Genomic DNA, 12,752 nt, shown 5'->3' on the forward strand with positions numbered 1-12,752 from the left:
TACTTCGAAAAATCATAGGTAAATTCCAATTGAAGAAATTGTGTGAGGAGTAAATCGTTATGTATTTATTTGTTTCTGTTTGCTCTGTATTTTTTTGAGTACTGTTTAAGGTACACTTGCAAAGAGAAAGTAGGAGAAAGTGTGGTAATAGCAGGCGTGTAGCAGTTGAAATTAGAGAGGCAAATCGTAAAATATTTACTTTTCTCGAATTTTTGCTTAATTGGGGGTCAAATTGAAAAAACTTTATACGCCATGACCCAATCAAATCTAGTTCGAAAAATCATAGGTAAATTCCAATTGAAGAAATTCTATATTGTAGAATTGTATTAAATACGAACATGGTAACAAGCAGAGAAAATCTGCCTTTTATCATAAGATATATATATATATATATATGATGGCCTTTCAGTTATATCTGCCACATCTACTCAGAATGCTTTGGTTGATCTGGAGCTATAGTATAACATACTTGCTTAAGGTGTCATGCAGTGAAACTGAACCCAAAGCTACAATGTTTGGAACACGAACTTCTTAGCCATGTCTGCACTTAACTATTAAATCACACAGCTATAACTGTGCCAATATATAGTAGATATGAAAATAGATGTAGGCTAGTCAGGTTCAAATCAATCTGCTAGAAATAGCAGCCAAATTCTATGACAATTAAAAATTCTGAATAAAAATGTTTATATAAGAAACATATTGTTACTTACCACAGAAGCATTGTGCAAGGAACAAGTATTTCAAATATAACGGGTTAAATTCCATTATCTACAAAGAAAATGATAAATACTGATAGGAACAATTTCTACAAATAGTCCATGATGCAAAATAATAGTGTAAAAAATAATTTAACATAAATCATAGGAACTTGTCTTTGCAAAATCAGGAACCCATGAGCAAGTAGAATCATGGTGAAATTATGAAGAGCAGTATAGAGGATAAGTAATAAAAATACTAGACACAGTTAATCTGAAAAATACAAAGAAAAAACAAAAAGCAACATCAGTGTTTTGTTTAGTCATATTTTTAGCATCTTCCATTACACTCTCTCTTTCAAATACCTCAGAACATCCAAGTAAAATATGATTTTCTATAGGGGTCACTATGAATTTTTGAAACTTTTTAAATGTAATTTCTACTGTACATTTTCTTGGAGAGCATCCAAAAACAAACATTTTGATACCTCATTTGTGAAATTTGAATGAATATTTTATGAGACATGACGACTTGGGTGGCCAGTAAATTTGTTAAAATCTTGCCTAATTAGCCTACATGAATAATTGACCATTTTGTAATATATCTTTGAAACTGAGGTGATAACCAACTTTGTATTACACAAATAGGTGCCTTTCTTTTTCTTTCTTTTTTTTTTTCAGGTTTTTGAAAATAAAACTTTGTTTTGGGAGCAATTTTTAAAATATTTATGTAAAACCTATTTTGTTACATGTAACAGTCAATTTCAGTGTTTTCAGACTTAGCTAAATTCAAAAGTACAAGTCACAAGGACTTGAGTTTTGGCATATTTGTAATAGATACAAGCTAAATAAATCCTGAGATTTGGGATCATAACACCATTTCAATACAATTTTAATGGACTATTAAAAATGGCTATAAGCAGCAGAGTTTGGGATCAGGATGTCCATTTAAGCTGAATTTTTATGGGGATTTTTCCAATTTTCTTTTCACCACCGCCTTGGAAATGACAGGGCAAGGTATATTATAGAAAAATTTCTTGAAAATCTATGATTTTTTCCAGCCTCCTTCCCTCCCCTCTGGACTGATTTTGGCCTCTTTTTTTTTTTGTACAATGCACTTAAAAAAACAAGAGAAACGTTTTAATTATGAAATGATCTTTGAAAACATTTTCAAATGAAAAAGTGTGTGATTTACAGAAGATTTAGCTGTTGCTTCTAGCACATGACATGATGACCTGACACCTTTCTCAAAATTGCATGTAGACCCAGATTAAAAGACAAACAAAATGTGAAATCTAATTCCTTGCTTTGGCATTAAAAGCTTGAATTAAAGATATTAAAAACATATGTACCATAGCAAACTTGTTAGTAGGAGAGAGAGACAAAAACCTAAAATGAATATGTAAACACTACTACAAATTATCCAACTATATTCAAAATTGGGAAAGAAAATGCTTCATATTGAACCTAAATAGTCTACAAAATAATATTCATTGTACAATATAATTGTGTTTGCAAAATTTATCCAATATTTCTCAAAGGACAATGAAATTTACATGTACAAGAATATCCACAAGGTATAATTCAGACATCAATCTCCACACTTTGTTACACAAGAGGGAATAAAGATTCACAATACAATCATTCTATGCTAATTATGGGTTCTAGAAGTCCGATGCAGCTCAATTTAGTGCATTTTTCTATAGAAATATGTTTACTTAGTTCATTTCTTGAAACTCTGGCTCAAACCAGAGCCTTGGATTCTGAAACCTCAGATTTGTGTTCTATTACCACAGAGGAATATGTCACTTTGACTAGTAGTGTCAGTGTACCACTCTCTTTATTGACTTTGCACTTTTTCACCATACTGTGGACAGATTCAGCAATGATCAATCTAACTGGCAAGTAATTTTTCTTTCTTATGACATAAAAATCTTGAAGAAAATGTATTATTTTCTAAGTGAAAGTTGATGATAAAATTTTGACCTTTCTATGTCATAGGGATTATTTAACCTACTTTCATTGATTTTTATATCAAAATAAAGCAGTAAAAGTCCTTTTCATGACAGTGTTATCTCTAAAAGAATCAAGTTATAGTGCTCCAGCACACTGAACAAAGATGAGAGTTACCTTTCAGTAGTCAAAAAAAAAAAAAAATTGGACAAACTTTGTGAATGAGTAGAAATACCAGGGTGATTGAAGGAACATGGCATAATATGCCATGAGTCTGATTTTGATTCAAATTATATGAGAAGAAAGTTCACATAGAAAACTTTCAAATGAAATATGATTTTGACGAAAAAATGATCAAGCAAACTGTATTCTTGTATTGTCAAACTGTACTTGTTTCCCTCCTAAGGTGCTTTATAGTGATAGCTTTCCAGAGTCAGCACTGCCAGTTACAATATTTGCGAATGAATATGTCTATGTAAACAATGCATTTGAAGAGAGAAAAAGCAGGTAATGGGTGTATTTACATATTTCAAGAGTTATAGCTCTTTCATTAACTCCACATCCAACCAACCAACAGTCCATGGACACATTGCTTAAATACCCAATAAGTTGAACAGTGTGACACAACTGGATAGATTAATTTACATATTAAACACATTTCTGGCAAACAGTACATGCATATAAATTGGTATCAAGGTCAGAGTATTTCATTTTGCAACCATAATATATGATACTATATTTACACTAGTATAGTATATGCTATACTTACACGAGTATAGTATACTATTACACATCCAACAGACTATGTTCGGTTCATTTAATTCTACTCTTCATAAATCTGCACTCAAAGAGGCCCATGTCTCACTTTTAAACAGCATCACACTTCATATACAATCATCATGTAATCCATCTTACACTCTGAGAAAAAACCCTTTGTTGCCAGTAGAGGTAATAACTTCCTGAACTTCTTCCAATCAGTTCTTACTTTCACTACTATGCTCTCTGATCCCCTGCCCTTTTCATTAATTAGGTAATATAAGTTATCAACTAATCCTAGACAGTTCATCAACCACTTTATAGAATGATATGAGTGGAATTTTAGTAGTGATTGCCTTCTACACTGTAAGGTGAAAGAGACTCTGCCAGCTGAATAGTTAGATAGAACAGTGTTGGAGGAAATAGCATGAGTGAGAGAGGATAGTAAGAGTGTGACTGGGATAAGAGGGCAAGTAGATAAGTAAGTGATAGCCATGGATTAAAAAATCTGATACAAATGAATTGTTCAATGTTCCCATCCCACAATGTTGGTCTACACCTAAACAATGGATTGGGAATTTCTCATGGCCGCAATGATCATACTCACTACCTTTAGTCAATTAAGCCTCAAAATCACAGTCATGACTGATTTGTTAAAAGTCAATTTTAAGATGTTTCCCTAGATCTAAACTTTCACTCTAATAAACCATACCATAAGCGCAACAAGAAATTTAACTGCACTCACAAACAGTTTCGCTACCAGGTTTAGAAACCTGATAGCTAAACATTAATAGCAGGATATTCAACCTCTCTCCTCTAAAGAGATTTTTGATAAGCCTCTTACTATGAAAATGTCCTAGGTAATAGTAGCTTCAAAGATAATTTATATTGCAACATTTCTAGTAATAATACGAATAATAAAAATGCACCTTAGAATAGGAAATTCATTTAGTTTGCCCTCACTCTCCCAAAATGTTAAAGCTAATTTAGTTTAAAAATTCCTCTCTCTCTCTCTTAGATAAGCGTTTCCCAGAAAATCACAAGTACAGAAAGATCTTTAACAGATAAATAAATTATCATAAAGCTGCTGCCCCCAATATAAAGAGCAGCATCATCCATAACCACCACCAAGAGCCCACTTCCAGTTATAACTGCTGAGACTCTGAAGCTTGTCCATTCATTGTCCACTCAACTAGGGGTGCACAATAAACTTCATCTTATATGAAGCAGAAATTATAGTTACACTATATGATAACATAACTAAAAAGAAGAATTACATCAGGTTGTATAAAGGCAACTTAAAAAAATGCCACACTGAACACCTATGTTTTTCCGGCACATAGACAAAACTAAAGCTGCTCAGTCAGCTGGCCATATACGGGTTTTAAGACATACTCCACACCACATACAATCAAGTGGAAAACTATAGAAAAATCCATGTCATATGTTAATGGATAAAACAAATGCAAGTTATGCAGTTTTACACATCCTTTTTAGATCTAAAACTTCCACCACACTGTTGAATTCCAGATCAGAAATTTTCAGCAAATGTAAACATATGGCAAAGTTTCTTTTGGCAAACTGGAGAATACCAACCTCACCAGACTGAGAAGCTGTTTTGCACACTTTAGACCCCTTCCATTGATTCTGCCCCATCTAGCCTTATGATTCTACAGTTAAAAGGGGGATGTAACTAATTCTTTTTTGCCTTTCTTTTTCCATTTTTTTCACCAAACATAGGCATACTTTAAAACTTGACAAGATAATATCTTCAGTATATAAAACTATATACTGCGTACATTAAACAACATACATATATATATGATATATATATATACAAGCATTAAACCAATAACATAGTTATCAAACTTTCTTTCTTCTGGCGTTGACCTTTTTAACGTTTATTTTCTTTAAACTATATATGTTTGTGTGTGCAAGTGTGTGTGAGTGTAGACTCACTATATTTTTTAGATTGAAACCAGGATTATAGGAACTGAAACTTGGGACAGTGGAAATACCATGAATGATGAAGAGTTACAGCATATGGGATGGGTGTTAAAGAAGAGTGGGCCATCGGGAGGACTTTTCACTGCAACTGTATTAACATAACTGCCTATTTTGTTCTTATATGAAGGCAATTCCTAGCAAGTACGCAAGTGATACATGTGAACTGGTAAGATTGATCTTTCTCACTTAGAAGGTTGAACAGCTGGGTATGAGACAAAGGGACAGGAATCAGATGTACAAAGCTGCTAGTTCCGTACCTGATAGAATCAGTGTATACAATTATCTGTCTCTATTGACAAGTAACATCTTATTCAACTGCCAACTGTTCTTTTGGAAATATTTTCATGAGAAATTTGATATTTTAAATTTTATCAAAAATATCTGAGCAGCTTAGGTGAGTGTTTATTTTAGTAATTAGAAAACCACTGACCTCTTTTCTGACCACATATGCACTGGTGCAGAAGTACTATGTAGATAGTGAATGAATACTACAGCACTAAGATTTTCTCTTAGCAATGAGCAAATAATTTGGCCACTATTTTACATGCATAAAGTTTTGTGTTGCCCAAACTTCTGCTTTAGAAGCTCAAAGACTTTGCAATAACAGCCACATCAAATAACTGACCAATGTTTACTACTTGGTTTTCAATCCTTTGATTTTAACTGTAGACTGTTGAACAATTGGCCAAAATATCTACCCACAACAGTCTTCTGCTGGTTTAAAGTTCTCTTTCCATAGGTTAGGTATGGGAGACATCTTTCATAAAACCTTTTACACTCTTTCTTCACTTTTCCAATGCTTTTCCTAATTTTTTGTCCTGGTTTCTCTGCAAAACCTTTCCATTTTGAGGTACAAATTCAGAGTTTTTTCTCCTGCTACTTAGTATTGTACTCCTGTTTCTTGAAAAAATTGAGCTATCCATATTCAAACTAAAAACATATCTTTCTGTTTTGCCAGTCTCAGCACAATTCTGCTAGAACAATTGTGAAGAATTATTTCAACTGCTGATATATTACCATGTGGTCTCATGTTTTTGTATCCCACACTGGCAAAGTCACAAAATTCTTTTAGAGACATTAAATGACCTGTATATATAAGAAAATATTTTAATATTTTCAGGAGTTATTTGATATTAATTGGTATGAAGTTGTACACAATATGTACACCTCAGCTTCAGTTAATGCCAATATAGCACCTTCCAAATTTTGCATAAAAATTTACAGGTTCCCATTTTGTCAGGACTAGCAACAACTTTGGCTAAAATGTGTGGAGATCATCTTTCATATAGTCAGATGTTTTGAAATTCAAGTCATGTGAAACAGTATGAAAAGCAAAATTAACTTCTTCAGCAGCCACTTTTGGTGAGATACTTGCAAGACAAATTAAATCAAACAAGCTTTGCAGTGTTTCTGCCTTTCTCATGGAAAATGTATGTAATAAAAGGCCTAATTTTAACAATTATAAATACTTGAACATGTCATAGTTCAGAGAATGCCATTGTTTGTCTCAACACAAGAATCTCAGTCACTAGTTAGTTTCTCCAGGGACAATCTGGTTTTCCAATGGTCATCTGTTTCCTTCATTTTTGAAACAGAGGGAACAATTCTAAATATTTGGACTTTTTCCGTGTGTATGAATGAAGTACAAGATTTTAATTTCAAGTTACAACAGGGTTCCTGCTACAAGTGTTTCATTATGGTTTAGTAAGACTAATTAGCACCAATGTCTTGCACCTTTCTGTCAAATAATAAAGATAGTAACAAATAAATATTTCAAGATTATTAAAAACTGGGACAGACTTTCAAATTGGCTGGAAAGCCAGAACAAGGAGTTAAAATAGGATAATTTAGGTCAAACCAACAAATAAATATTGTCTACAAATATATGAAGTACTTCATCATCATTTTAATGTCCACATTTCCATGCTAACATGAGTGAGAAAGAATTCACCGAGACAGATTTTCTCTGATTGGATTGCACTCTTTTCCCCAACCTTCCCTTGATTCCAAGAATGTTGTTTTCTGCATGACAAGACATGTTTTTATGGATGATTGGAAATGAGCAACACCAAATGTATGATGGTGACACATTCATGAGTAATGTGCAAGGTTGAGACAAGGAGACACACACACACACACACACACACACACACACACACACAAATCACAGTATATAGTTTATATATCCCTGCACATTTTTTCTCTCTCCATTTTCTTCCTCTCAATATTTTCTGTCAAAGAGCATGAGCTTGAAACATCAAAGACTTTTCCATTCTTCCTGAGCGTTAAATTCATACATCTACTTGTTGTTCCCTCAGCTGTCTTCCTCTTTTGTTTTCTGTAAATTTGAAATATTATATATCCATCGTGGCCAATCTTACAAATTGGTTTTGCACTGGGGTTCAGTAGGATGTCAGATAAAAGCCTGACTCTTCTAAGTTGGCAGATATGTAAGAAAATATGGTGACTGTTTTTCAAATTTTCTTCCATACCAAACAACTCTGAAGAGTACAGGGTAACATAATCAATATACTGCATATTTTTTGTGATTTGTGGTGGGTTTGTGTAAGTAGGTAGATAGAGAAACAGATAAACTGACACACACAAACAGGCAGATAGTTAAACACATTTACACATATATATATATATCCTCACCACTATCCTCACTGCCCTTGCCAGAGCATATTCTGTGGACCATGCATCTGCTCTCTCCCCCTGCACCCGCCCCACTGTCTCCCGTTTCTCCTCACCTACCACCCCACCATCCTACCTCTCCAACGCACCATTCTCCAAGCCTTCCGGTGACTCCAGTCTGACCCCTCCACTTCGCACATCTTCCCTAACTGACCCCTCCCCTCCTTCAAATGAGCCCACAACCTACAAGACCTCTTGGTCCACAGCTTCTTCCCTAACTCAACCCCCCAACCCAGCTCATTACCCTGCTCCCGCCCATGCCCTTACCTCTCCAACACAACGCTCCTCACCAGCACCCATCATCAACACTATCATATCACCGACTCCTTCACCTGCATTTCTACCAATTTCTACTGTATCTCCTGCTCTCTCTGCCCTTCTCTATATATCTGCTAACCTAGAAAAAGCCTTTGATTTATTCTCTCATACTGCGATAGAGTGGTCTCTGGGGAAGTTAGAGGTAGATGAACAGCTGGTGAAAGCCATACAAGTTATGTACAGGGGAGCTATCAGTAAAGTGAGAGTTAACCAGGAGATCAGCAATGGATTTAGAGTATAGGTAAGAGTTCACCAGAGCTTGGTTTTCAGTCCCCTCATATTTCATATATTGCACCCCCAGGCCATAGTAGAGACTGGATCTCCCTGGGGAACTACTATAGGCTAATGGTCTCATTTCTCAGAGCAAGAATATAGACAAGACACTATTCCCTTCAGGTAAATGATCCTGCCTGATATGCAAGAAAAGTATAGGCAGGAATTCCATACAGTGCACCCAGACAGGTTATAGACACACAAGTGGAGCAGTGGAATCACAGGATGGCTAATGGGGAAGGCTTGTATGTGGAAGATACACAGTAGCCATAAACACTAAGAGTATATATCCCTGAAGGTAGTAGATAGTTTTTATAAATTAGATGACCTAATTAGCAGTGGTGGAGGCTGTTCTGAAAATACAGTTGCTAGAACAATAGGATGAATAAAGTGCAGAGAAATACTGGTTCTGTTTGCAACAAAAGGTTGCTCTCTCTCTCTCTCTCTCTCTCCCTGAATGAAAAGTAGATTGTTTAATGCTTCACTATGAACAACAATGTTAAATGGTGGTGAGATATGGACTCTGAATATAGAGGACATGCAAAGACTACAGAGGAATGAAACTAGTATGCTCCATTGGATGTGCAATGTCAGTTTTCATGTACAGCAAATTGGCATACAAAGAATCAAATGTAACATGTAAAAATGAAGACTGCACTGGTTTGGTTATGTGATGTATATGGATGAGAACAGTTGCATAAAGAAATGCTGGTCATTTAAAGTGGATGGAACTTGTTGAAAAGGGTGACATAGGAAGACAAAGAACTGAATGATTGGTGATTCATTATACTTGAGAAGATCCATCCATCACAGCAAATATAAGGTCCTAAGATCACCTTGATTATGCTTGCTTGTGCTGGGCCCTGTCAAACATCCTCACATCTCAGCTCCCCAACATCAATCCCTCCTTGATATTATAACATCCCCTAACACTATGTGTTACCAATTATGGCCTTCCCTCAGCTTCCATCTTTCCTTCTAATTATTGTCTCTTTCAACAAGCATCCGTTCCCCAGCTCTTCTCTGCCATAAATCAATAAATAAGGAGTTAATAGCTTTTAAAGTTTGCAAATTTGGAGTAATTTTAGCCAATCAAAAGCCAAAGATAAATATAGGAGCCTGTTTCCATAGTAACCAGCCAAGCTGTTAACTCATGCAGTCATTTTCTGTTTATTAAATGGTAGTCATAAGACGTGCTAAAAATAATAACTAAATAGGCCTTAAATCATGCACCCTATTTTTCTTTCCATTTTTGCATAATTGTATGAATTCCTGTGTGTAGAATACAAATTCACAAAAAGTTTCTGAAAATTCCAAAATATAAAAAATTTATGAGGGTTCTTATGGTGTGCATAAAGCAGAATTTCGTCAATATTTCATTTGTTTACAGTTGACATCACGTGCTGGAACATACAAAATTATAGCTTCCAAATTCTGTTTTATGACTGGATAAAAATGATGAAACTTTAAACTTCTATAACTTTTTTTTTTTTAATTTCTGGAAAAGGTGAATTAGCCCCTGAGATTCAGTGTGGAGAATTGCATCAATACACCAAATTTTAAAATTTTCAATAAACTTTAAAATTACCATAGAAAAGACTCCAGCTCAATCTGAATGTATACCTCACAGCACTATCATAAATCTACAAACTGTAAATAAAGTAAAATCTATTAACACATCTGTTTCAAGATGCACAATTTGTACAAGCAGTATCAGCAAATGTCAAAGCACACATACCATCACCACCATCAAAACTCCACCCCCACTAGGTAATAATTAAACTTTACAGCTTCCACATACATAACCAGGAATCCTAAAATCTGTCAGTATTCTCAACGTGACATTGTAGAAAAATGGAGAGCTTCTGATGTTGTTTTTCATTCTAGTATGCTACAAGTGTTGATGCTAACACAACTTATTCTGTCTTCACCTGTGTCTATAGCATCAAATGAGCAAACATCCAGCACATTCACCATTTGAAGAACTGGATCTGTACCACAATGACACAGCACCATGTAGCACATAGTGCCATAATGCATAATAAAAATGTATTGCACATCCTTGTAGAAAGTTTCATTACAAAAACGAGTGCACGCAGAAAAGTTTTTGGAATGCTTTGAGACACTTTTCCATGTGCACGAATGTGGGATGAAATTTTCATAGGCTGACTATAAAAGAGTGATGCAAGAGCTGTGAAATCTTGCTTGCATTAATTTCAATTCTCCTATTTAATAAATGCATTGTTTCTTTCCAGATATAATGATATCTGACTGTCCGTAGAAAACTTCAAAAGTAACTATTAGCAACTTCTCTGGAAAACAGACAAAATTTGGCATCGTGCTGTAATCAAGTACCTGCAGGGAAAGGTTTTAGCACTCAAGGACATTCATGCCGACGTTATTCATGTAGACATGATACATTAAGGGTTGACACTCCTGCCTTATTGTCAGTACAAAAGTGGCAGCTAAATTTAGCAAGGGAAGAGATAGTCTTCAGAAAAATCATGGTTTGGATGTCCTGCAGCTACTGCTGCCACCACGGAAAACATTGTGTTCATCACATAATGATGAATGATTGGCGATTGACTATAACTTAAATACCCAGTGCTATTAGCATATCCTGTCTGAGAGTTGAGACTATTCTGCAAAATGAACATAGCATGATGAAGGTTTCTGCTCGCTGAGTGTCACATGTTCTGACACCTGATCAAAAATGCACCAGGTTGATCACATGAGAACATCTGACACTGAGGTGGATCCAGCATGTTTCCTTGATTGTTTCCTAACCCAGGATGTTTTTGGGTTCATCACATTGAGCCAGAGATAAGAAGCAATCCATGCAAGTGGAAAGAAACACCTCTCTTCACCTGCTCCACTGAAGGACAAGGTTGTTTCATCTACAGAGAAGGTGATGGCCCAGATTTTTTGGAATATAAAAGACATTGTGCTTATTGACTGTCTTCATAAGGGTCACACTTTCAATGGAGAGTGCTATGCCAACTTGCTAAGGCAGTTACGAAAGGCTACTAAGACCAAACGCCCAGGAAAACTGATGAAGAGGGCTGTTGTGCATTCTTTCATTCATGATGGGATGATAGACAACTTACTGAAGGCATTGTTATTGTTTTACGTGTTTATTTTGCTTAACCTGTTTACAAGCTGTCAATATACCACGGAGTGATACACATTGTGCGCATCTGCCCTAGACGCAGTTCACACTGTTTACTAACAAATTGTGCCAATAGTGGGGATGCACTCATACATACGCATACCTACGTATACACATAGATATGAATGTGTAACACCCCTTCTTGAAAAAAAAATAAAGGGGTCTTTGGCAGTGAAGAAAAAATATAAGTAATCTCCCTTACTCTAATGGATTGTCAGTGCAAGGGTGGCAATCCTGCAGCAGAAACCGTGAGATTATTCTGCCCAATCACGTGGATTTTAGCTTTGTAATCTAGCAGAATTAGTTAAATCCTTAAATCCTTAAAAATGTTTTAGCCCGAAGGCCGCAGCCATGCTGGGGCACCATTTTCTTTTTCTTTTTTCTCTTTAACGGTATCGAACCGGTGGTAAAATGTTAGATCTCCATCTGGTGTATCTTATGCTCCACACTGGTGTCTGAGGTGTGTTGTTGGGCTGCTGATGAGTGATTGGTGCCCATTGGGGTGATGATTCTGTAGGTGTTGTCACTGATGTGGTAGGTGTTGTACATGTTATCCTCGACAGCTTTGGTGCTGGGCAGATGTGGCCCTGTTGTGTCTCAGCTGCCTACCAGGTTCCATTTCTATAATATACGATCTTGGAGTTTCAGCTCTACTGACAACTTGTGCTGGGATCCATGTTTTGGTTATAGGATCTTGAGTATGCACATGTTGTCCTCCAAGTATCTCAGGTAAGTATTGTGCATGTTTGTTGTAATATTTCTGTGATTGTTCTTGAGTGGCTACTAGCTTTGCCCTTGTCTCTTCCTGGTCAATAGGAGGTTGGATCTTGGTTGGTAGGGTAGTTTTGTACTTCCTGCCATTCAGCAATTCTGCTGGGGATTTC

The 12,752-nt window shown here is 35.7% G+C and overlaps 2 protein-coding genes across 2 annotated transcripts in view; both read right to left on the bottom strand.

Moving 5' to 3' along the window:
• The window catches only part of LOC118763632, a 141,338-nt gene extending 140,534 nt beyond the window's left edge, over nt 1-804 (bottom strand). Inside the window, exon 1 of the mRNA XM_036503335.1 lies at nt 714-804. Coding sequence (XP_036359228.1) covers nt 714-768 — 55 coding nt within the window. The 5' untranslated portion in view covers nt 769-804. The remainder of the gene's footprint in view (nt 1-713) is intronic.
• LOC115212114 overlaps nt 1-12,752 on the bottom strand; it is a 556,559-nt gene that overhangs the window by 269,002 nt on the left and 274,805 nt on the right. The window lies entirely within an intron of this gene.

Source organism: Octopus sinensis, linkage group LG5, assembly GCF_006345805.1.
Source record: "Octopus sinensis linkage group LG5, ASM634580v1, whole genome shotgun sequence".
Taxonomy (NCBI): Eukaryota; Metazoa; Mollusca; class Cephalopoda; order Octopoda; family Octopodidae; genus Octopus; species Octopus sinensis.